This window comes from Dipteris shenzhenensis, chromosome 15, assembly GCF_047967505.1.
Source record: "Dipteris shenzhenensis isolate YYH24624 ecotype China chromosome 15, Dip_SZ_1.0, whole genome shotgun sequence".
Classification (NCBI taxonomy): domain Eukaryota; kingdom Viridiplantae; phylum Streptophyta; class Polypodiopsida; order Gleicheniales; family Dipteridaceae; genus Dipteris; species Dipteris shenzhenensis.
In genome coordinates, this window is record NC_141610.1 from 16,442,915 (window position 1) to 16,469,996 (window position 27,082).

The window sequence follows — 27,082 nt, forward strand, 5'->3', positions numbered from 1 at the left end:
TGATGAAATTTGAGTAAGGAAAGGATACATTATGGCCTTGGGTTGTGTCAGTCTAGTCTATCCAAGACTCTAAATCTTCTTCTCAGTTACTCTTTGTGTTTTGACCCCTTCATATATTTGAATCCACTTTTGAATGTCATTACTATTGAGGATACCAAACTTGTTGGTTTACTCTCCCATCTCTTCACCGATCTTTCTTTGAATCTCTTTACCTTGAGCAACCTTGGCAATGTTACGATCATGATCCTTACTAGACCAAGCACGTGGTGTATTAGGATCCATAGACGCAAGAAACTCAATGATTATATGCCAATGACTCTATGGAGTCATGGCTAGCTTAAAAAAGACAACTAAGCAAGCACCTCTGATACCAATCTCCTTTCCTCTCTGTTTGGTTATTGTGGAATCGTACGTAATAGCTTAGAAGTTGAATTTACATTTGAATTTTTTAATGTAAAATAGTTTAGAACTATCTACAATGGTCCCATGCTACAATCAAGAAAGATGGTATTTGTTGCCATAGACTCCACCAAACTTTAAACCAATGAAAATGATATACTTTTATTCTTGAACAATGTGAAAAAGGTTCAATTAGGGAGTCGAGTCTTAGGTAGCATAGACCTTGATGATATAGGTGAGTTGCGCATAGAACTACAGATGGACTTATCTAGCATGATGGACTTGGGTGAAGATGCAACCTTGGATATAAATGCTACTATTTGACTTTTTTGTCATCGAGAGGGCTTCTTATCCTTAACCCTTTCACTTTCATACTTACATTATGTCAATTTGTATATTAAGTTCATCATGAATATATAATCCCAAACTAGGTGTACATGTTCTTATATTTTTTAATCTTTAAAATGATGAAACTTACTGGTCTAAATGATTTTGGATCATATTGTAAACTACTCACTATAATTTTCATCGTGGAATGCCAGCATTAGTATAGGTGTCAAGTACATCTATCGTCGATATCTTAAATGTCAAAGTTAGTATGGGTATTAGTAGTACCTGGAACGTCTTTGACATACATAACGACACCCATACCGACATTTTGCACATGCAAATCCGACTGACAATATGCCAATTGTCATGCAAAAAACATTCTAAGCCCCACAAAAAGTCTGACAAATAAGCATCGAAAATAGACTCCTATGTAGTAGTGTGTCTTGTATTTTGTTGTACGATTGAAACTTTTTTTTTTTTTTTTTTGGACACCATTGAAACAAAATGTCATAGTTTTACATACAAAGATAAAAGATGTTTTGAGATTTCAAACTACCATAGATAATGCGAATTTATATTATATACAAGGATATGCTTGCAGCATATCCAACTCATAATATGCAAACCTCCCCATCCTTGATCTCTATAAAACATTTTGGAGATACCAATCCAACTACATACTGATATCTACTATCAATGTCTCTTATATCTCAATGCTGGTCCCAATCATTACCATACAATCAGTTAACGCTATCATCATTGTTGCTTTCATAGTCATTGTGGTCATATTTTTTGTTTTAACAATTTATTCAACACAAACAACTTGAGCTATATATGTCATTTTGGGGGTTCATCTCCCCTCCCCCCCCCAAAAAAAAAAAAACTAACTAGTATACTAGCAATTTACGAACAAGCTTGTGGAATATAGAGAGTCAAATCCAGGTAAATATATTGACTTCATGTAGCTAAAATATTCTAGGAACTGCATGAGTGTTGCATGATATTTTGTCTATTCTTTGAGTTGAAATGCTTGTGGTCTGTCACCCTAGGAATCCAGGTAAATTTGAAGTCAAATGAATATTAATTTGAGCTCGTAGACATTTAATGTATGTTTTCATGACAATGAACTATACACTTTCAAGTTTAAAGTGCTTAATTTTTGAATAGGTTGCACAACATAACATGTTGATATCAATATTGGCATCAATGTTTGGTAATTATTTACTTACAAAGATAAATCTGAGCACTGAAAAAGAGGCTACAGAAATAAACAGGGTAATTAATAAGATTATGAGCCTTACAGAAAGCAGAGTGTAAGAAGTAATAAAAAAAACCACTGATGTAGCCAGACTCTGCCAAATCTTCCACTGAGCAAATGCTGACTCCTGTATGCATGAGTTTAAAAAAGTCAGTGCTGAACAAGATAGCATGAATACAATGATTAGGACAAGGTGAACTGTATGTTCTGATGAAACCATTTTCTGAAAAAACAACACCCATATCATGTGGTGCTAAGGCATCTTGAGAGTCTTGTCTTTATGAAATATTGCTGAATTTCAATGTGATACCCTGCATCAATCTTGATATAGCATGCATTCCATAAAAACAACTTAAATTGAAAATTTGTTCACAGCATATTGTGGAATTTCGACAAAGACTTGCTAAAAATCATTCCCAAGCGATGCACAGTGCAAATTTTGTGAGGGAAACGAGGGGAGTGGAACGTTAGGAGACAGAGAGAGAGAGACACAAGAAGTGTGGGTGTGTAAAAAAGTGTTGAGCCACACCACAAACTCAAAGGTTTTATTAGGATTAGGGATTCACCCTATGACTGTCTTAAGACAGTCATAGGGGTCATAACTTTTAAAGGGTGGCAATGTGCCTTTACCCCAACAACCTCCCACCTAAAGGCCAATGTGCCTAAAGGGGAGAAAAGAATAAAAATTACAGCAATATACAGTTACCGTATACAAGACCATAAAATAAGAATGGTCTCATCCTAATCCCATGATGCGGCGACAATGTGCAAACCGCTCTGTAGGCAAGCTCTTAGTGAGCAAATCTGTAGGATTATCATCAATATGCACCTTCACAAGCTCAAGCCGCTTGTCTTCCAGTACCTCCCTCATGAAATGGTATTTCACATCTACGTGCTTGGTCTTCTGATGAAAGACCGGATTCTTTGCCAACATGATAGCACTCTGACTATCACAATGCAAAACTGGCATATCTCCTGTAATGCGCAAATCTCCCACCAGCCGAGTAAGCCATATTGCTTCCTTGCAAGCCTCAGTGGCTGCAACATATTCAGCTTCAGTGGTTGACAGTGCAATGCATTTCTGCAACCGAGACACCCATGATATAGCACCTCCTGCAAATGTGAAAATATAACCGGTAGTAGACTTCCGGTTATCTGCATTCCTTGCATAGTCTGAATCTGTAAAACCATGCACCAATGCATCCTGCCTACCATAGCATATGCACGAGTCTTTGGTACCCTTGAGATACCTCAAGACGCCTTTCACTGCTTCCCAGTGCCGCTTGCCTGGATTTGCCATATACCTGCTGATGACTCCCACCGCAAAAGCAATATCTGGACGAGTGGCAACCATGGCATACATCAAAGAACCAACTGCAGATGCATACAGAACCTTGGCCATCTCAGCCTTATCATCATCTGATCTGGGGCTGTCCTTACTACTGAGTTTTAAACGAGGAGGCAACGGGGTACTAATTGACTTCCCCCCCTCCATGTTAAATCTCTGCAGTACCTTGCCAATGTACTCTTCCTGTGACAGAAACAAAAGTCCCTTAGACCTGTCACGAGTAATCCGCATACCTAGTATGTGATTTGCATCACCCAAGTCTTTCATGTCAAAAGACTTATGTAGTTGCTTCTTCAAAGCAATGATCTCCTGCTGAGATTTGCTGGCAATCAGCATGTCATCCACATATAGAATGAGTAGCATCAAACTGCCATCCTTTGCCCGTTTGGTGTACAAGCAATGATCGGTCTCACACCTATGATACCCTTGGGACTGCATGAAGGCATCAAACTTCTTGTACCATTCCCTTGGCGCCTGCTTGAGTCCATACAAGCTCCTCTTGAGCTTACACACAAGCTGCTCTTTCCCTTTAACAGCATATCCCTCTGGCTGACTCATGTAGATCTCATCATGGAGATCTCCGTGAAGAAAAGCAGTCTTCACATCCATCTGACATAAATCCATGTCCTCATGAGCAACAAGAGCTAACACTGCTCTCAAAGTAGTCATCTTGACTACAGGGGAAAAGATCTCATCAAAGTCAATGCCCTTCTCCTGCTTAAATCCCTTGGCAACCAATCTGGCCTTATACCTCGGCAAAGCATTTGAATCCACTTTGACTTTGTAAACCCACTTGCATGGCAAAACCTTTCTGCCTGCAGGTAGCTGCACCAAGTCCCATGTATCATTTTGAAGTAGGGAGTCCATTTCTGATTGCATGGCTTTCTCCCACTTCCTTTTCTCTGTTCTTCCCATAGCTTCCCTGAAGCTGGAAGGCTCACCACAATCTGTCAGCATGATAAAATCAGCCACATTATTGGCTCCTGGAACAAACTTGTCAGGAGGCCGTTGTACACGGGTGCTCCTCCTAACAAAATGCTCCGTATGAGGCTGCTGTCTAGCCTGTTCATCATGCATGATGGGTGGCTGTACCACCATATTTGTCTGTCCTACAGCGCCATTTGCTGGCATATCCAGTGGTGCATCATTGGCAAAATTATCTGGCTGATTTTCAGCCTGTATACCCTCTTGAACAGGGTTATTTACAGCAGCCTGCTGCTGCATATTAATGGGCATTCTTTGCTGTCCGACATCATCATATACAACCCTCTTGTATTCCACAGGTTGCACGGGTTCTCTGTGTACACAATCCTCTTTAAAGATGACGTCATTGCTGCGTATAATCTTCCGTTTGACGGGATCCCATAACCTGTACCCCATTTCACCTTCGTCACCGTAACCCATGAAGATGCATCTGAAAGACTTTGGCTCCAGTTTGGTGCGCAGTTCTTTGCGTACATGAGCAAAGCACTCGCAGCCAAACACACGTAAGTGCTTATATGAAGGTGGCTTGCTAGACCACACCTCCTCTGGCACTTTCAATTCCAAAGCCTTGTTCGGCGACCTGTTAATTAGGTAAACTGCTGTTTGCACGGCTTCTGCCCAAAAGCCATGGGGCAATGCAGCATAAGACAACATACATCGAACTTTCTCCTGAATAGTTCGATTCATCCGCTCACTCACACCATTTTGAGATGCATTATGAGGGGCTGTGAGTTCCTGTTTAATGCCCTTAGCTTCGCATAACTGTACAAAAGCATGTGACACATACTCACCCCCATTATCGGATCTGAGGCATTTCAGCCTATGTCCTGTCCGATTCTCAACCTGAGCGACAAACTTCTTGAAAGCATCTAAGGCATCGCTCTTATGCTTCAAGAAATAGACCCACACTTTGCGTGTGGCATCATCAATAAAAGTAATAAAATACTTTGCACCCCCTAGTGATAGCTGTGGCATCTCACACAAATCAGTGTGCACTAGATCAAGCGGTGCTCTATTCTGGGGAGTTCTCCTCTTATGAGGAGTCATAGAATGCTTGCCAAATATGCAATGATCACAAGTAGGCAAATCTGAAAATGAAAGAGACGGCAGATAACCCAAACGTGACAGTTCTTGCATTCCTTTAACGGACATGTGTCCCAACCGGCTATGCCACAATGAAACCTTCGGCAGCTCGGTTATGGCAACAACATGATTACCTACACTGGAAACATAAAGAGGATACAAGGTATCACTCTTATAACCCTCAGCCACTACAACCTGGCCATCAGTAATCACCCATTTGGAATCCCCAAATGTGGTGTGGTAACCACTGTCATCCAATAAGCCAGTGCTAATCAGATTTTTCTTGATTTGCGGCACATGGCGAACACCATTAAGCATAAATATGCGTCCATCAGGGAATACTATCTGTATACTGCCAATCCCTGCAATCTGACATGCATAGTTGTTCCCAAGGTGAACAACTCCATGAGTACCTGTGTAGGAAGTAAACCACTCCCTATGAGGCGTAACATGAAAAGAAGCACCTGAATCCAAGAGCCAGGTGTGCATGTCATGGCCATCAACAACCAATGTATGTGCAATTACAGCAGAAGAACATAATACATCATGTCTGTCACTGTCACTGTCCTCTGCTGCAACATTCACTGCATCCAAGTCATTTGCCTTGGCCTTGCCTTTGCCTTTGCTTCCACTGCCTGCATCCTTTGTCTCAGCCTTCTTGGCTTTCTGATCCCGTATAAACTTGAAGCACTTAGACTTCACATGTCCCTTCTTGCCACAGTAAAAGCATTCAATATCCTTTTTGCCACGAGACTGACTGCGGGATTTGGACTTGCTAGCAGATCTCCCCTTCTGCTGAGTCCTACCTCTTTCCTGTACCTGCAAAGCATTGGAAGACTTGCTGCCCATATTATTCTTCCTGCTCATCTCCTCCATAAGGAGAGAGCTCTCCACATCAGCATACATAAGAGTGACATTTGAATTTGACAGAGTGGTCTTGAAAGTGTCCCAACTCTCAGGGAGGGTACACAACAAGAAGGTAGCCTTGAACTCCTCATCAAGGTTCAATCCCTGTGCAATAAGCTGTGTAAAGATGGCATTGAACTCACTCAAGTGTGAGGTCATAGCTGTACCTTCCTTCATCCGAAGGTCAACAAGCTTCTTCAACCAATAAACCTTACTGGCTGAGCTCTTTTGGGCATACAGCTCTTCTAGCCTCTGCCATAGGCCATAAGAGGTCTTTTCTGCCTGAACATTGAACACAAGAGAATCACTGAGAGTAAGCATGATAGCTGCCCTTGCGGACAAATCAAGCTCCTCCCACTCATCATCTGCCATCCCAGATGGCTTGACACCCTTCACCCTTATGGGCTTAGAAATCTTCTTTAGCAGAAGTACATTCAAACACTGTTCTGCCCATAATGCATAATTGTGTGCCCCTTCCAATTTCTTTATGTTCAGTATTGAGGATTCACTTCCCCCTGATGCCATATCAGACAAGGAAAGTGCCTGACTCCCTGTAAGTCAAAAAAATGACTAAATAAAATTCTGATTTCTCAGAAAACCTGCTCTATCAAGAGCCAGGAGCACTCACAATAGTGCTGTTTTTTACTGTCAAAAAATCTGCAGCAAAACAGAAAATTTTCCCTCCAGTCACTGTACCTTCTGACACACTGTACCGTGCTCAAATAGGCATAAAACAGTAACTACAGAATGCTGCAGCTGTTCCACAAGTGCTTTACAAGTGCATCATCATCTGACGAAACACAAAACACTGATGTCCTGATCACTTCTCCCACCTCAGATGAGGTATTGCACTGATTTTATATGCATAAACCACTTGTCATACACTGTTTTGTCCACTGAAAAAGGCTCCAAACACCTCAGCCTGTCACAAAACCTGCAACAAAGTATGGGACAAATCCCAAACAATCACCCTTCTGCCAAGGGGATAAAAGGCATCTGAAGTTCTCAAACAGTAACTCAAGTGCTCACAAGCAAAATCTGGGCAAAAGCCCCTTGATTTGACACCTGTACCAAGTGAAAAACACCTCAACACTGAGGTAGCATACAAAATACAGCGCTCTCCTGGCACTTTCACCTGACAAAGTAATGCATAAATTGCCTGTGTGCACAGTGGCAACACAGATCCCAACGTACAAACACCGAAAAGAAGATCTTTTGAGCACTGTCAACGATGGACAGTTAGGGACCGAGTAAACTCGATGCGCCCTGGCCAAGCGTGGCTCAACTGAGATTTTCTAAGTGCTGTACACAAAATGTGACCTGCAAAGAAATGTCACTGATATACTGCGGAAAACAAGACCAATGTGGGCACCCTGGCTCCACACTGCCTCAAGGCATACACTGCATACACTTCCAGGCAAAAGCCCTATGAAATTGTCACCCGAAAACTGAGATTTGCACTCAGCAAAAGCATAAAAGCCCTCTGCAAAAACAAGGCATCTGACCTTCCCGAAAAAATAACTGTGCAACCACCACACACTGTGGCACTAGTCACCTCAAGCACGAGGGACACGAGTGTACTTGATGTACCTCAAACACACAATTTTAGAACTGTAAAAAAAATTCCGGGAATGCATCAAGAAAAAACCTCGTTGTACTTCTGTACCTGCGTGTACTTGCAAGTACCACGCAAAAGAGCAGAGTGCTCTCTCTTTTCCTTCTTCCCCAAAAAAAAATCTGTGTGCCTGCTGTACCTGCAAGTACCTGCTGTGCCTGCACAGTGTACTTGCTGTACCCTGTACTGGCGAGGGCACGGATCCCCAAAATTTTTTTTCGAAATTTCTAGCTGAGGGTACAGCCGGTACGGCTGTACCTTGTACTTGCACGCGTCCTCGCCCGCTGATGGAGGTCGGCTGCCTGTGTGCAGCCGGCTGCTGCTGGTCACACAGCCCAGCAGCTAACAGCTGCACGGCCGGCTGTACCTGTCGCGGCGTCCGTACAGCCGGTACGGCTGGCTGTCGCGGCGTCCGTACAGCCGGTACGGCTGGCTGCCTGGCTGGCTGCGGCCGCCTTGTAGCTGGTAGCAGCTAGCAGCAGCTAGCTGCTGCTGCAGCTATAGCTGCTCGCGCAAATGCTGCGCGCAGCTGCTCCTGCGCGCGCTGGCTGCGGCCTGCTCGCGCGCTGCTACCCTGCTCGCTGCTGCCACGCCCTGCTCGCTGCTGAGGGCACGAGGCCCGAGGGGAGAGGGAGGGGTAGACCGGAGTGAGAGGGAGAGGAAGGCTCTGATACCACTTGTGAGGGAAACGAGGGGAGTGGAACGTTAGGAGACACTTTCCCACAAGCATGAAGAAAGATACTCCATGAGCGAGTCTTTGGGCTTCAAACAGATACCTAGAGGGCAGACCGCGAGGTACTTTGGATGCCCAGTGGGAATAGACATCTCAGTTGAGAAACACATTGCCCTTGTTCTAGAGAGTGTTGCAAGATCCTCTACTGGAGCTTCATCAAACTTTCCTTGGCAAGAAGAGCTTTGGCGGTTAACCAGGTTGTCTAGTAGGAAAATCATAAATGGTATTCAAAGTTCTGAAGTTCAAAATATATCACCTTTCAAACCACAAAAAACAAACGTATTGACAAGCTCTGCTTGAGTGTGCAACAAAATGTAGTGCACTATAATCTGCTTGTCAAAGAGACTTACAGCATTAGTTGGATAAAGTATGCCCAGTAAAGCACTGATCTGTGTATTGAAAGCTGCATCCCCTAACCCCCAAATCATAGCCAAACCAAAAAGGTTCAAATAGCCTGGCACATTGCTTTCATAGCTGTTGCAACAAAAGCACAACCAATGTCAGGCCAATTGCTGCAGAGACGTACCATTTTTCAGAACACAATGGTACAGATACTTATATGGTGGAGACCTTTAAAATTAGAGAAGGCTTCAGTACCTTTGTTTAGAAATCAATTGCACAAGTGCAAGTAATTGTGCAGCTGCTCCAACAAAAATTATTATTGAAATTGATAAAATTCCACTTGAAAACCGACCAGCTAACAGTGAAAACTGTATGATAACAGGAAAGATATAATTAGCATCATGTTACGAGCAACGCCATACTTGAAAAGAAACACTCATTATTCAATCATAAGAAATGCTCATTATTGAAAGATATAGTTAGCCATCATGTTACAAGCAACGTCATAATTGACAAGAACACTCATTACTAAATCATTACATAAGTTCTATAGGCAAATGCCCAATTTTCTCTCTATTATGAAATAATCAGAGTGGTTAACTCAATCATGAATGGTAACAAAATCAAGGAAGAGATCCCCATTAATTTTGTCAATACAAAAAAGCCAATGTAAGCCTTTTTGCAAGTCCAAAATCAGGCACATAATGCAAATGAAGAATGTGATTTCCATCCCAATCAAGAAACAACAAGTACTACAGAAAACAGCAGACTAGGCTACATCATTTGTCACCTGAATAGCTTGTTAGGGGGTGATGACAAGATTTCTATGGAGTGTTCAACATTTTGAATACTCCCGAAGCACCCCATGTAGAAATTCATGAGAAGTCGGCATGGGGTGCTTCGGGAAGTGCAAGATGGTTTACAGTGAAGCAGATCGGTTTGTTAAGGCCTTACGTGGGCTGAGCAGGTCTTGGGCAAACAAATTTTGCTTGTACTTTAGGTCTTAAATTTGGACAAACAGCACAGCTTGAAATCCATGCATATGTGACGTCCAAACCATGCATCATCCAAGATTCTTCAAATTACTATTCTAACATTATGCTACACATAGTGGTCAATTGGCACCCTATGTATTATTATTTTTTAAACCTTCATAATCTTCTACAAGCAGATCATTGTTACCGTAAGTCAGATATCTATACTTAGCAGCTTGCAAGACCATAAATGGGTTTTTTGCCTTGATCCTTTCCTCATGACTAGAATTAAAAACTTGAACTTCCCTTCATAGCCTTAAGTAAAAGTTCCCTCGATATCAAGTCACAACTTTGACCATGATGAACGGGGAACAGGAAGCTCCAAACGCATTTTGTTCACATTAATTTAACACTGATGATGGAGAAGCTTCAGAGCAAGCTCTATAAGCTCCTTTAACTCAAGCCCCTTCTCCCTCGCATGACCTGCAATCTTTTAGTTTAGGTCACCCAAGACTAGGTTACTTCATGTACTTTCAATATGAACCGTAAGGATATCATCTAAACAACATGCATAAAAAAACCATGAATCCCAAACACAATTCCATGAAAAGGTCTCAGACATTGACATACCCTCGTAGGATTTGGGCCTTGCCTAGCTGGAGACTACAAAGATTGGCACTAGAGTCATCTAGTATGCCTAGAGTAATATAGACACCATAAGTCATCTAGATGACTAGCGGATAGATGGCCTAGTATGCACATATATCGAAATGGTTTGCTAGTCAAGTTATCCAAATGGATTGACTTCCCCCTTTTCAATATAGTTTGGATGTCCCGTCCCCCTTGAGAGATCAATTGTGTCATACAATTGGATCTACTCCAGCTCTATATGTCCCGGACTTGGGAGGGGAAGTAGGAATTCCCCATCAAGATCCAATTCTATCACGATCACTTCCTAAGAGTATCAGGGGATGGAGTGATTCTCAGACCCCAGTGCCTGGAGGCTCACTTGCATTGAAGATTTCCATTGGGCAGCACGGGTCTCGTCCCAACACCTGAGGATCGAGATAGGGAGAGCCACAGACACCTAGAGAGCAAAAGATTTGCATGCTATGCACGTTGGAGGAGGTGGAGATAGAGGAGCACTTCTTATGTACATGCCCACTCTACTAAGGGAATCAAGGACGATACCACTGCCTTTTTTAGAAGGGTTTTGGTTTCTCGGCTGATCCACTTTCATGATTAGGTTTGCATTGGTCTCTACTAGATCAAGGTGCAATGACACAAACAGGCCATGCTGAGACAAATCAAACAGTACAAAGTGACGGTTGACACAGCCCGAACACAACGGCATGTCCCAGACGTCTATTTGTTTGTGTCAAGCCCAAGACATAGTGGAGTGGAGGAGGGAGGAGCAAATGATATGAGGGCAAAATGGATTAGTGGAAAGAGATGATATGGAGTTGTGTGGAGAGAGAGACACTGAGACCACACACAAGACAGAGGTTGACCAGAGCACGTACGATGGAGGTCCATCCTATATTGGCTCTACTCAGAGGGGGTTGTCAAAGCCTAGGCATCACTCTTGATATGGCCCACCGAATACAGATCATAGAGGCCACGTCCCTCCACTGCAACAGAGACGAACCAACAAGGACGGATACGAGATATCCTCATATCACCAAGATCATAGTTTATAGTTGACATCTCCTACTCTCTCGGGATTTTGGATATTTGTGTTTTTTGTTTTTAGTATTTTTAGTTTTGAGTCATAGTTCTTGAGTTTTTTAATATAGCACTTAGCAAGGGCGGTAGGGGACTCTCGCCTCAGCCCATAGTGTCTTGTATGAGTTAGTTTTTCTAAATTTATCTTGTCTCACAGACCTGTGATGTCTCCCAAAGATGTTAATCTCTCTCTCTCTCTCTCTCTCTCTCTCTTTCTCTTACACACACACAAAACACACACACAAAATTTAGCTCATGAGTAAGAGAAGCTTGGAACGAGGGCAAATGAACTGTCTATAGAGATGGCAAATCACTTATCAGAGACTTCAAGCCTAATCCCAAAGACACAGTCGTAATAACAATCTTTATTTATTTATTTACTTCGTCTGTGCCAAGTAGCAGAAATTAGGATGCCATGTAATACTCTTGGAGGGGCTTCATGCCCTCCTACAGAGATGCTATATGCACTCCCATGTGAAGCTCTTATGTAATTGCTACTTTTTTGGTCCCATAGATCAATTTCCTCTTCTATGGACATTAATATACCTCTCTCTCTCTCTCTCTCTCTCTCTCTCTCTGTGTGACAAAGAGACACTACAACAAATCAGATAGCAACAAATCAGATAGCAGTAGGAGGGGACAATGCCACAAGCTACTAAGGTAGACCGAGCACAGAGAAAGGTCACAGATTACTATGCAATTGAGTCAACTCCAGGACATAGTGGGGTGAAGGAGGAGGAGCTAGCTGATATGAGGATAGATGGATCAGTAGAGAGAGCCGACATGACGTTCTAGTGAAATCCCACTTCGTAAAAGATAGCAAAGACACTTTCATTTTCTCTCCCTCTCTCAACAGATACACTAGGGCCCAGAACAATCGTCGGGTTGGACCCCCCCGAAGGTTTTTATTCATCAGAGAGAAAATACAGTACATGAGTTCAGCATGGAAGCAGTTCATACCAAATCCAAACGTGAATGAATCGTTACATGAGCTCTTAGGCTCTCTTTCTTGGCAACAAGCCACTTGTCAAACTCTACATTACTTTCCTAATTACATGCCACTAAGGGCAACTCTGGAGTCTTCGAAGCACTTGGTCACGCGAACCACCTCCTAGACTCTTGTTAGGCTCCATTGTGCTTAGGAAAATAACTCTTCCTAGTACCTGCAACAATTAATTAAAGCGCACCACCATGGTACCCATTAATTGTTAGCGCTTTGCATGCAAATAACACACTGTGGACTAATTCTAGTCACGGTGGGTGTCCCCACTGAACACATGTGCACACATAACAAATATAAAAATATATATATTTATTCTCTGGTTGACCGAAGTCAACGCTCTTGATCATAATTAAGGAGCTTTGACCAAGGGTCGAGACACCTTAATTATAGTCAAGTCTCTCCAACAGAAGTTGGCACAACTCTCCAATCAAAGTTGGCACATCTTGGTTAACCGTAGTTAACCTTCTTGGTATAAACCAAGTCTCCCCAACCGAAGTCAGGCTTACTTGGCCAGAGTCAAGTATCTTTGACCGTAGTCAATTCTTTGACCATTAAAAGAACTCTTTGACCATAATTAACACATATGAAAACTCTTTAATTATGATCAGATAAATGGTCAACTATACTTTGACTTAGGATATTTACATTGTGGTGACATCCCCTCGGCTTCTATTCAGTTGACCTCAACTGAAAAGCTTCCTTGTAAACATCCAAAAGTTGTGGATGATCGGACAACATGTCTTCATCCATCCACTTAGCATCCAATGCCGTATAATTCTTGAATTTTACAAGATACCTGTAAAACTCCTTGCCTTGAGGGCCTTTGCGTACAGTATGGTACACAATCTGCTTTGGCTGAAGGACCTCCTCCAGCTCATCCACTTCTGGTGGATCCTCTGATATTGCTTCTGTAGGCTCTGGCCCCTGAAATTTCTTTAGAAGGCTCACATGGAATGCATTGTGAATCCTCCAATGCTCTGGCAATGCTAACCTGTATGCAACCTCATTTATTCTTTCTGTAACCCTGAAAGGGCCATAGTACCTCGGAGATAACTTTGCATACACTTTCTGTTTGCCTTTGAACTTACGGAGCCTAGCTTTCTCGAACTTTAAAAGTACCCAATCCCCTTCCTTGAGATCTAACTATCTCCTATGCTTATCTACAGCTCTTTTATGTTTCTCTTGAGACCTTTCAATTGCTGTCCGGACCTGGCTGTAAGCTGTCTGGAGGTCTCTCACAAACTGATCAGCGTGTGAGAGACCTCCAGATCAACTTGTAAGGTGGGAGAATCACCTTTCCAAAGATGACCTCAAAGAGGGCTTTCCCTGTAGAGCTGTGTACTGTGAAGCTCGACTTCTACCGCCGACACTGCCTCCAGATCTCACAGGAGGGCTTCATCACACCTCTGGGTTACACACAGCTTCATCTACCACATGCGCTCCGGATCTCCCTCGGTCAGTTTAGGGTCTTGTCACACCGATTACGGATCGAGAGCGGACGCGCAAAGGGTATCCCACGAGAGGACCGCCTTTGCCCACTTTGCAACTTGCAGGAGATCGAGTCGGAGGAGCACTTTGCTTTCAGATGTCCTATCTATTATGCCATTCGAGGCCGGTACCACTGCCTCTTCCGCGACGGATTCGGCTCCCTCCCACACATGCTGCAGTTCCCGGATCAGCGATGCCTAGCCGCTTTCTTACATGAGATGACTCGCCACCGAGATACCTCTCTCCGAGCACGGCGACACGAACAGCGCACACAGCGTGAGGACACCCAGCGGCCTATCACTGACTTCTTCTAGTCACAAGATACCTCTTCTCAGTCTAGCCGACGACGCGGACGTGAGCGAGAGCCAGAGCCAAAGCCACGACAGCTGCGCCATCGAATAGACTCACACATCCAGGTCCATGACATCTCGTCTCTGCTCTCTGCCTGCCCCACCGGGGTTACCGTTGCCCTCATCCACAGGGCCACCCGCCGCCCTCGACGACCGAGCTCGACTAGGCCGCGTGACGTCAGAGGCCAATCATCTATCGCAGGGTTTTTTCCAACCTCCCATTTGACGGCCCCTCTATGATTGGTCTCTGACAATCACCACCTGCACATGTATACTGTATCTCCCCCCTCTGCCCCATTTTTGGTGCCCCCCCCTTCTTTTTTGTATCATCTGGAGGTAGACACATATTTTTTGTATCAGGACTAGACACACAGTCATAACCTCTTTTTTGTTGAAACGGTTGGCTGGCCCGCCGTTTTGAGACCACCACCATTATGCTCATTGTATCAGTTATCTTTAGTCTCATAGACCTTCACGGTCTCCCGAAGACTTTAATAAACTTTCTTTCTTTCTTTCTTTCTACCAACGGTAGGTACTTTTCCCAGTCTGAACCTCGGTCACCCACGTAGCATTTCAGCATATCCAATGCTGTAGAATTTGCTACTTCACTTTGACCATCTGTCTGGGGATGAAAAGAAGAAGAAAAATTCAGATTCATCCCCATATTATCAAATAAATCTCTCCAGAAAAGACTGGTCATTATGGGATCTCGATCACTGACAATGGACTTTGGCATACCATGATGCTTAAAGATCTGTGCCATGAAAAGCTTAGCCATATGATCTGCCTTTATGGTTTTGCGAACCGGAATGAAATGAGCTTGCTTGCTGAATCTATCAATGATAATCCAAATCCCATCATTCCCTGACTTTGATCTTGGCAAATCAAAAATGAAGTCCATTGTAATACTTTCCCACGGTGCTTGAGGCACGGGAAGAGGCATAAGTAGGCCAAGTGCCTTCCGTCTATCATACTTCACTTTCTGACACGTAAGGCATTCAGTAACAAACTGATGTATATCTTTCCGCATCCCTGGCCAAAAGAAATACCTCTCTAGTGCTAGAGTTGTTGCTGTAATTCCTCTATGTCCAGCATAGGGAGGTGCATGGCATTTCTCCAAAATCTTTTTCCTCATCTCCTGGGTGATGCATAGGCAGTCATCTTTCATTAAATAGCCATCTTTCAGGGAATAGTGACTGGTGGACTGCCCCTCTTGCATTTGCTGTAAAATCTCGCCAAAATCTGCATCATTAGCATATTGCTCCCTCATGCCTTCCAGGTCCTGATGATAAGCAATAGTCACATTGTTGACCTGGGGTCTTTGGGACACGGCATCTACCACTCTGTTCCGAATTCCTAGGGTATGGACAATCTGAAAATGATACATTGACAGCATATTTGCCCATTTCATATGCTTCTCGAAAAGTTTTGTCTGAGTTAGAAAATATCTCAGACTTTGGTGATCTATTTTAACAGTAAAATCTGCACCCAAAAGATAGTGCTTCCATGTGTTTACAACATGAACTACAGCCAATAATTCTTTTTCATAGATTCCCAGATATCTTTCAGCATCACGCAATCTTCAGCTCTCGTATGCTAGTACATGTCCATTCTGATGTAATGCAGCCCCAACACACTCTCCACAAGCATCGCAATCAACATCAAAAGGTTGATAAAGATCCGGGACTACAAGAATAGGTTCTGTAGTTAACTTCTCATTGAGTGTATTGAATGCTTTCTTCTATGATATTCCCCATGTAAAGGCTGCATTTTTCTTAGTAAGGTCATGTAATGGAGCTGCGATATCAGCAAAATGCCTGATGAATCTCCTATAGTAGAGGCAAAGTCCTAAAAAACTACGGACTTCATGCACAGTTTTCAACTCAGGCCATTCTTGGATGGCTCGGATCTTTGCAAGATCCATCTGTATCCCATTCTTGGATATTATATGCCCCAGATAATGGATCTCTTCCAAAAAGAATTCACTTTTCTTGCTATTGGCAAAAAGCTGATGATTTCGAAGTTCTTGAAATACCAAAGCAAGATGTTCTCTGTGCTCTTCTTCTGTCTTTGAAAAGACTAGGATATCATCAAAGAAAGTACCCATGAAATGCATGTACTTTCGAAAGATGCGATCCATCATTCTATAGAATGTGGCTCGAGCATTTGTCAACCCAAAAGGCATCACTAAGTATTCATACAATCCGAATGTAGTGCGAAAAGCTGTCTTATGCACATCTTGTGGTTGTATTCTGACTTGATGATAGCCACTCTTCAAGTCTATCCTGCTGAAAACTGTTGCTCCTCTGAGCTGGTCAAGCACATTGTCTATGCATGGTATCGGAAATCTATTTTTGATGGTCATCTTATTCAATGCACATTCGAAAAGAACCATCTTTCGTCTGTACTAGAAGTACTGGTGAGCAAAAAGAAGATGAACTGGGCTGAATCAACCCTTTGGACAGCAAATCTTGTACCTGAGCCATAATCTCCTCTCTCTCAGTCGCATTGACTCTATAAGGTGGTCTATTTGGTGGCTCACTACAATGCATTAACTCTATCTGATGATCTTCTGGTCCCTCTGGGGTTAACTCCCCTAGCAAAGCATCGGAAAAGCAATCTTTAATGTTTACAAGAAACTGAAATTTATCTTTGTCTGCATCATTCATTTCAGCATGCATATCATTCTCTTTTTCTTTTACAAAAACCATGTAGGCGAAAATTGCAGACTTTATTGCTTTACCAGATGTAACATCAGATACAATGGGGATAGTTTCCCCTTTATTCCTGGCAACTAAACGCTGGTTTTTCCCCCTATGGATAGAACTCAGCACCCTCTCAGGGTATTCTATTGTTACTTCCTTTTGATGGAGCCACAGTGTACCAAGTACAACATCATGCTGCTTGAGAGGAGAGATTAAGAAGTCCTCCTGATCTACATAGATCTGCACATGGACATGAAGCTTTCCAATCAAAGGAGTAACTTGCACTGGATTTCCTTGGAACATTTGATCAGCATCAAGAGCTTTGCCTAACTCTTCAGTTTTTACCCCTAATCTCAGGGCTAAATCTTCAGATATAAAATTGTCAGTAGACCCTCGATCAAATAGGATTAATGCTTGCTGATCTCTTATCTTTCCCCATGATAGTAAAATCTCTTTTTCCTTTGGGTCTGAGGCACTACCCAAAACATCTGGGACTGCTCCCACCATTGGCCTCGGTGATACTTGTGGCTTTTTCTGCTCCTTAGAACCCAAAGGCTTCTCAGGGCACTGGGCAGCCATATGCCCCTCTTTCCCACATCTAAAGCACTTCCCATCTCTGCGGAATTCAGCTATCTGTTCAGGAGTGAATGGGGATTTGCCTTTATATGACTTTGAAAACTGAGTACCCCTCGGCTTTTGAGGCTAAAACCCTTTCTTTTCAACGTTGGAATACTCTTTCTTTTCTGATTTTGAAAAATCAATTTTCTTCCTTTCAGCACCTCCTGCATGCAAGGATAGTACTGTGGATGGATCTTGTAATGGCACAAGACTAGCTACTGAAGTTGAATGCATAAGGTCTTGAATGTTCTTAGCCCCCAAAGCATTCACTACTGCCAGAATTCTTGGACTGAGACCTGCTCTGTACTTTGTCATTTGGGTTCTTTTGGAGATCGTTTTGAAAGGTGCAACTTGCAAATAAGCATCCCAAAACTTTTAGTTCTACACATCCACTGTATCTCCTGCATCCATATGCAAACTGTCCCAATCTTGAAGAACATGATCTCTAAACTGTTTAGGCATAAACTGCTCGTAGAAGGCTTTCTTGAAGTCCTTCCACCTCTTTGGGGCTGACCCATCTGTGGTCTGTGCACTCCACCATGCACTAGTTGTCGCTGTCTGGAGGTAATTTTTCTCTTTGAAAAGCAAAGGCAGTGTGCATCAGTTGCATACACAGTGTGTGTGAGAAACTTGTAGATCTCAGACGAGTTGTAAGAAAATGGCCCAATCACCTATCCAGTGGGATTCACAAGATAGGGATACACATCCAAGACAGAGAAGTGTGCAGCAAAATCAGCAAGAATTTGAGCAGATGGTATGCACCCGTATGCAAGAGATGGAAAATCTCAAAAGGGATCCAAGAGCTCGGCATTTGTTTCAAGCAGAAAATATGCCTAATGCAGCTTATGATGTGCCAATGCCAGAGGCACACTCTCGTGTACAGGCCGAGAGAGAGGGATTTCATAGGGGACGGTCTCATAGCAGGAAGAGATCGAGGCACCATCACCGATCTCCAAGTCCTTCACCGTCTACCTCGAGCTCAACTTTTGTATCTTCTTCTTTATCAGTTAAACCATCCAGGAAAAGAAGGAAACACAAGAAGTCTAGGAACAGCAATGGAGGTAAATCTGTCAAGTTTATGACCTATAATGGACAATATGGTCATACAGACAAAGCATTGCAGATCATCAAGCAGTTTGATGCTGCATTCGATACAGAAAAGTTTTCAGAATCCTCCAAGTTAAGAATGGTTAGTCTTGCATTCACAATCTATGCCAGTACCGGGCTGTCAACTCAAGGCATATACCCACAAAGTTGCCAAGGCATCAACAACTATATTGCCCCTTTTCGGGCTGCTACAAAAAGCACTGAGTATGCATCTGATTCCCTTTTTCTGAGCACAAGGCATGCATTCCTTTACTTGTGCAAATCTCTGAATTTCTCTGATTTCTGCTTTTTCTGACAGTAAATACTCTCTCAGATAGGTGAAAACTGCTAGCAGAAACAGTCTCTGCAACTGTCTTTTTTTTTTGGGGGGCAGTAACCAGATGGGTAACTACTGGTTACTCTAACCAGACTGACTGGTTCTGGTTTGGTTAGTCTGCAACTAGACTAACTGGACTGGTCACAGTCTGGTTGGGTCAACTAACTGGACCTCTAACCAGTCCACTGACCAAGGTTAGGTTGGCTTAACCTCATTAGGTTGGCTTAACCTCAAGTCTGCCACATCAGCCACCTGTCTTTTTGCCACATCAGCATATGACACGTTACTGCCACGTGTCAGTGCCACATCAGCATCCGAGCTGGCTGCCACGTGTGCTGCCACATCAGCTCCCCTTAAGGCCTGGATGCCATGTCAGCATCTGAACTGTACACTGCCACCTCAGCATCCACTCAGGCCTGCAATTGTCTGCCACATCAGCAAGCTCTAGCTATATGCCACATCATCCCGCATGTGTGGACCCCTAGCCATGTCACACGTCTGCAAGAGCCACGTCAGCCTAAGGTTCAGACCTTGGCTTGCTGGGCAGCGTCGTGCGTCGTGTCTTCTAGAGACCTCCGTCACAGGACCTTCTGTTAGCACTCAGCGTCGCCAGCCCAACCACCGTCAAGCAATGGAACTGCGCCATGATCTGCTTGCGTGTCATGTCAAAACACGTGAAGGGGTCGGTTATCCTTTCTAGCCCTCCGCCCAAGGCGCCAAGCAATTATCTGCTCAAGCATCTCTGTCGCACATGGACTCCAATTGATTCGCCTTCATCAAACACATCGTCACGCAACACAAATATTTAGTGATTGCACTAAACAGACGCTCGAGGTGGAGCACGCAGGCTCGAGTCTAGAGATAGCTAGCAGATAGGAGAAGTACCTTGTGGTAAGATCAGAGGACTACACCATTAGTGGGACTCTGAATCTATCTCTTTTGTATTGTGTCCATAGTTTCGGACGGAAATATATTATTTTGGTGGTTTCTCTATCTGGCTGGTTCATTGTCTATTGATGAGCCTGCACATCTATTTTATGCACATAGATTAAGAAGTTTGTGATTCCACATCCCACACCACACTGTGTGAGCTGAGCATTACTATCAGTCTTCCACTGTGAGTACCCTCTGTTGGGTAATTTCTAACAAGGGGTTAGCTTCAGTAAAACGGGGGGGGGAAGAGGAATATTTGCAGGCAGCAAGACAAGATGCAGACCCTGGCAGCCGCTAAGTCATCCTCCATGCCAAAGGGCCCAGCCAACATTGACACCCCACAAAACCAGATCGATTGTACACACAGATCGTAAGCAGCAGTGACAGCCCTCATGTTGTTTAGCCCCTTCTTGCAATCATAGAAGTCAATGTAAGCCTACTTGATATGCAAGACACATATTTTCACTACAGCAAGAGCCTGCAGGGTTCAAAATATGCCTGCAAAAAGTGGAGAAAAACATGGAAGAGACATAATATAGGTAGAAAAGAAGGGGTCTACAAAGTGATCCAAGAATGCATTTCCTACCCAACCCCTGAAGGGTATGGAAATGAAGATAAAAAGAAAATCAAGGAAGATGCAAAGAGAAGAAAGAAAGCTTTCCGTGTTAGGATGGCGGGCATCCCAAAGGATGACTGGTACCGTGAAGTATGCTTCCACACATGCCTTACAAATCTAAAGGAAGCCATACCACAGGTAACATGGAACTCTACTCAGACAGCAATCTTTTATGAGGTTGGTAGGCATGCAATTCTTACTTTTAAATCAGGAAAAATGGAAAAAATAAGTTTCACAAACAAGCCAAGGAATTGGGAGGTACAAAGATCTGGATATCAGATGATCTTATTCAAGCTCTACTGATGCAGAAGCCAATGAGCTGCAGAAACAAAAGAAGGGAGATGGGCTATCTAGAGGGATGAAGAGCAATCATCACAGAGTTTAAAGTTAAACCTATTTTGCCTAAAGACAATTTGTCTAAACTGATGTATGTTTCTAGAATATGTTAGAAAACAGTGGTGGAGGTTGCTTGCTACAGCAAAAATTCCCTGCAGCGGAAGATTAAGGAAAACAGTTGCCCAGAAACCACACAGTGCTTATTCAAATCTCACTCGTTTCCTTTATGTGTACGCAAGACTCAAGTGAATGTATAACGATAGACACAGACTTAGATCCTCGAACAGTGCAATAGTAGAGTGGAACAGTAGATCATGTATTATAGGTTGCTTCAAATAAATGGACAGAACTCACCATCTAGCAGCCGAGGTGCTGCCTAGATGTGGACCCCTGACCCACTCAAACCTTCCTCCTAGCACCTTCAGTTTCTGTCAGCCGGCGTGCTCTCCTAGAGCTTCAATGGGTTGTGTAGTGATGCGCTTCTCGATGGTCCTTGCTCCTATAAGAGATTACAAAGATATGGTGTCGTAGGCATAAAGTCAACCTTATGGTTGACCAGTAGTACTTGGGTACTATATATACCAAATACTTGTATTGTTTCATTTGAACATTTCTATTGGAGCTTTCTTGTGTGTGCACTCTTGCTCACTTGTGTTCACAACCTGTCTCCACTTTGTTCTTACATTTGGTATCAGAGCGCTTCCGTCTCTAGAACCCATTCTCGCGCTTGCTTCCAGACACCCACAAGCTTGGTGCTCCAGTGCGCATTCTTGGTTTTCACATTCAGGTCTCCACCTTTCGTTTGAGGTAGCTCCAACAGTCCAACGGCTGTTTTTTGACCTTTTGAGGTCCGATTTTGACGTTTTTCGAAATTTCGGAGCTGCCGCATACAAACAAATCTGTCCCGCACCATTTCAGGCGGGGAAAAAAAAATTGTTTTTTTTCCGTTCGTACGGATCTGTCCGTACAATTACGCGACAATACTGCGAGTCCATACGACTTGTCGGAACCTGATTTCGAGCCCGTACGACTTGTTAGAAGGTGATTCGAGCAGTTTTCGACTGCTTTTGGGCATTTTTTCTCAGATCTGGACCTTTTTCAGCTCCAGCCTCTCCCGGGTGTGTTTTAGTAGCTCCAGGCTCTTCTCTACACGTGTATTGTGTTCAGAAGTACTCTCGACAGCTTCATTCAGCTCCAAACAACTCCTTTGTCATCTCCAGCTTGCCCACATAGTCAGTGGACTGTTTTGCAGGTGTTTCGGGCCAAGGTGCACTTTCAGTAAGGGTTTTGAGCTGTATATTTCGCTTCGGGACTGTTTTTGCAGCCCATACTCTTGCACTCTCAGGTGCATTTGTAGATACTCTGCATTGTTGGGCGCATTTGCAGTTACTTTACAATTGTGGATGCTTTTGAGCTCTGTTGGATGCATTGAGCACTCGTGGGTGCGCTCTTTCAGATTTGGGTTGTGCATTTTCAGTTTGGGATTGCACTTCAAATTGCAGCAGAGTGTAGTGATTGGTTTATGCCATTTTTGCAGTGATTGCATTGTGCAATCAATGGCATTTTAGAGCAGCCAGTCGTACTTTGCATTTGCAGCCAGTATTAGTTTGGGACTTGCAGGCACATTTGCAGCCAGTTGCACTTTTGGGACTTGCAGTTCTTTTTGCCGGTACATTTGCAGCTTGTGGGTATCCCATTTTGCATCATGTCGACTCTTTCACACAGTTTTGGCAATTTGTCCGACTATGCCTTGTGGTCATTCATGCTTAAGAACATCTTGGTTGGTAAGGGCTTGTGGGATATTGTTAGTGGGGATGAGGTGAGGCCAGCAGGCTCATCTACATCCAGCACAGCTTCTTCGGGTCAAACTACAGGCAGACAGCAGACTGCTACAGTCCCTCCTGCTAGTCCCATAGCATCGACGGAGGAGCAAAAGAAGTTTGACCACGGTAGTGCCCAAGCGATGTTTTTTATTGCCACAAATGTGAAGAGGCATATTATGACGACTATCAAGTCGTGCAAGGATTCAAAGGCAGCATGTATCATGTTAAGAATGAGGCAAGAGCCATTGCCTTGACAAAATCAGCTCAATGATCTCGAGATGCAGGAAGGCCAGGCCATCACTGATCATATTGCCACGATCACTGATCTACGTGATCAACTCGCAAGTATTGATGAGGAAATAGAAGACAAGAAGCTCATCTCTATTACTCTCAATAGCTTAACGCCCTCATATGGCACATTCGACACTTCATTGACCATTGTTCTCAGGGCAGCCCCACTCTCGTTCGATGAGTTAGTTGGGCTTTTGTTGCAAGAAGAGGAGAGATGCTCAAATTTTGCCAAAGCCTCTCGTCAGAGTGAGCAAGTGCTTGCCATGGGTGGAAAAGGCAAATTTCAGAAAAAGTTTGAGCCAAAACACAGCCATATGACTCAGCCCAAGGAGGGGAATGCAAGCAGTTCAAGCAAAAATCAGAAAAAGGGCAAATGCAATTATTGCAAGAAGTCAGGGCATTACATCGTAGAGTGTCAGAAAAGGATTGCCAATGAAAAGAAGAGGCAAAGGGACAGCTCTAGCAGTAATTTTGTTGCCCCCATTGAAACTCGTGCTTCAAATGCACATGGTGAAGCTCATCTTGCCCAAGGTGATAGAGATTTTGTGTTTGCTGCATTTAATGAGAAGACGGATGCCAATGAGCTTGCCCAAGGTGATAGAGATTTTGTGTTTGCTGCATTTAATGAGAAGACGGATGCCAGGGGGGATTTGAATGCTGAAAATCAATCAGGGGATGCTTCCCTTGTTGCAAGTGATACATAGTATATCGATAGTGGTGCTACTAAGCACATGACTCCTTGCCAGGAGTGGTTTGAGAGCATCACACCTGTTCATGGCAGACAGGTTACGTGTGCCAATGATGCTTCTCAAGACATCATCGGAGTTGAGCACATTCCTATTCAACTTGATAATGGGAAAGTTAAGTATATCCGAGATGTTTGGTATGTTCCAGATTTGAGGCAAAATCTGATTTCAGTTTCAAACATTGCCCATGATCAACATATGTTGGTCGAATTTCAGGATAACCAATGCAGGATCAAGGATCCAAAGAAAGGGTATGAGGTTGTAGCAACAGGCACATATGACAGAGGCTTATACAAGCTTGATGCTCAGCCTTATGATCAAAAGATATTGGTTGTAGCAAACACTTCCCAAGCTGATTTATGGCATGCCAGGTTTGGACATGTCCATCACAGGGCATTGTCCTACTTGTACAACAATAATATGACTCAGGGAATGCCAAAATTACAGCATCCAGCAAATGAAGTGTGTGAGGGGTGTGCACTCGGCAAATTGCATCGCTTGCCATTCAGTAAACAAGGCAAGAATTGGGTCAAGGCAACCAGAGTGTTGCAGATAGTGCATAGAGATGTATGTGGCCCCATGACTATTCCCACGCATAGAGGAGCAAGGTACTTTGTGACCTTTATAGATGACTTCTCCAAGTTCACACGGCTTTTTCTCATGAAGGAAAAATCTGAGGTGTTCTATTGGTTTCAGGAATTCAAAGCTATGGCTGAGAATCAAACCAATTCTAGAATTGGAACACTCAACTCAGATAGAGGGGGAGAGTACATGTCACATGCATTCCAGGGAGAGTACATGTCACATGCATTCCAGGGATTTTTGAAGCAGCATGGGATTAAACATCACTTTACATGCCCTTACACACCACAACAGAATCCACTCCCTGAGAGGAAGAATTGTACTCTCATGGAAATGACGAGATGCATGCTGAAATTCAAGAGAGTCGGCTTTTTGGGGAGAAGCAATTGTGACAGCCACTTATATTCAGAACAAATGCCCTACCAAAGCTTTGGTTGATGTGACTCCATTTGAGGCTTTGTATGGCTTTAAGCCAAAGGTTAGTCATTTCAGAATTTTTGGCTCAATGGCATATGCTTTGGTTCCAGATGCACATCAGACAAAGCTTGATGACAAGAGTGTCAAATGCATTTTCGTGGGGTATAGCACTGAAAGCAAGGGATTTAGGCTTTATAATCCCACTACCAGGAAGGTAATAATCAGCAGAGATGTTCTCTTTGCTGAGAATGAGTGCATGCAGCCCACTAGTACAGACTTGCCACCATACGATGACACCTCTTTGGACATCATCCAGTTTGAGGATGATGAGACGGAGTCTCCTGATGCTTCCCCTTCTACTTCTCATAGTTCAGATGGCTTGCCACATGTTGAGGATGGCTCTCCCTCAAATGTTTCAGATTTGCAGCCAATTAATGAGAATAGATAGCCTCATGTTTGAAGGCATTAGCAACGTCGTGAGGCCACTAAAGATATTGATGCAGCTCCGAGTGGTACAGCAGAGAAATCTATTCCACGTTGGGCAAGGTTGACCATTCAAGATGCTAAGGATCAGCCTACTTTGGGGAAAACCAGGGCCAGCACTCAGTAAAATCAGAAAAAGGTCAATTTTGCTTTGATGACCTCAGTGATGGAAACTGAAAATGAGCCTCAGAGCTTCAAGGATGCTCAGCATAATCCGGCATGGCAGAAAGCTCGGCATAATCCGGCATGGCAGAAAGCTATGGAAGCTAATATTAAATCCATTGAGAAGAATGCCACATGGGACTTGGTTGATGCGCCCATTGGGAAAAATGTGGTTGGCACGAAATGGATTTATAAGGTGAAATACCATTCAGATGGCACAGTTGAGAAATACAAAGCCCATTTGGTTGCCAAGGGGTATGCACAAGAGGAGGGGATAGATTATGAGGAGACATTTGCTCCAATGGCCAAGATGACCACCATTCATTCCGTCATCTCTCTTGCTGCGTTTTACGGTTGGTTAGTGTACCAGATGGATGTCAAGACCGCTTTCCTCAATGGAGATCTTAAAGAGGAAGTCTATGTACATCAGCCCCAAGGTTTTGAGGTGAAGGGACAAGAGCATAAGGTATGCAAGCTCAGGAAGGCTCTATATGGGCTGAAGCAAGCACCTCGTGCGTGGTATCAGAAGATACATCAGTTTTTGCTGTCCTAGGGCTTCGTAAACACTCATAAAAAGCCAAATCTGTATGTTCTGCAGCAAAAATCAGAATTGGTCATGTTGGTACTATATGTGGATGACATCATACTCACTGGCAATGATTTGCAGCAAATTACAGCAGTGCAGTCCGCATTATGTCACAACTTTGACATGACAGATTTGGGCCTATTGCATTATTGTCTTGGCATTGAGTTTTGGCACACCCATGATGGGATTTCTATGTCACAGACAAAGTATTCGAAGGGGTTGTTGCAGAAATTTAAAATGGAGAACTGTAAGCCTGTGGCTACTCCATTAGAAAAGGGACTTAGGCTGAGTAAGCATGATACTGCTGAAAAGTTTAATGGCACTTTGTACAGGCAGTTGGTTGGCAGTTTGATATATCTATGCTCCACACAGCCTGATATTGCCTACGCCACAGGGCTTTTGAGCCAGTTCATGCATTGTCCCACGATCACACATTGGAATACAGCAAAGAGGGTTCTCAGATATGTCCATGGCACTCTCTCTCTTGGCTTGCATTATGCTTCAGATTGTGATCTAAAGCTGAGTGGTTTCACCGACTCAAATTGGTCAGGGGACATTGACGACAAATGGTCCACTACTGGCTATTGCTTCTCATTGGGTTCAACCTGTATCTCATGGCTCAGTAAGAAGCAAGAGCGAGTCTCTCTTTCCTCCAGTGAAGCAGAGTACAAAGCTGCAAATTCAGCCACTACGGAGTTAATGTGGTTAAGGAAGCTTTTGCATGACTTGCATCATGCACAAGATGGCGAAGCAAACTCTATCTTCTGTGACAGCCAGAGTTGCATTGCCATAGCCAACAATCCTGTCTTTCATGCTCGCATGA

The 27,082-nt window shown here is 43.5% G+C and overlaps 1 protein-coding gene across 1 annotated transcript in view; it reads right to left on the reverse strand.

The window, feature by feature from the left end:
- Positions 1 to 1,791: 1,791 nt before the first annotated feature.
- Positions 1,792 to 27,082, reverse strand: part of LOC147893449 (Major facilitator superfamily protein) — a 64,364-nt gene continuing 39,073 nt past the window's right edge. Inside the window, exons 8-10 of the mRNA XM_087386462.1 lie at positions 9,254 to 9,366; positions 9,007 to 9,130; positions 1,792 to 2,114 (exon numbers count right to left, since the gene is read on the reverse strand). Coding sequence (XP_087242588.1) covers positions 1,947 to 2,114; positions 9,007 to 9,130; positions 9,254 to 9,366 — 405 coding nt within the window. The 3' untranslated portion in view covers positions 1,792 to 1,946. The remainder of the gene's footprint in view (positions 2,115 to 9,006; positions 9,131 to 9,253; positions 9,367 to 27,082) is intronic.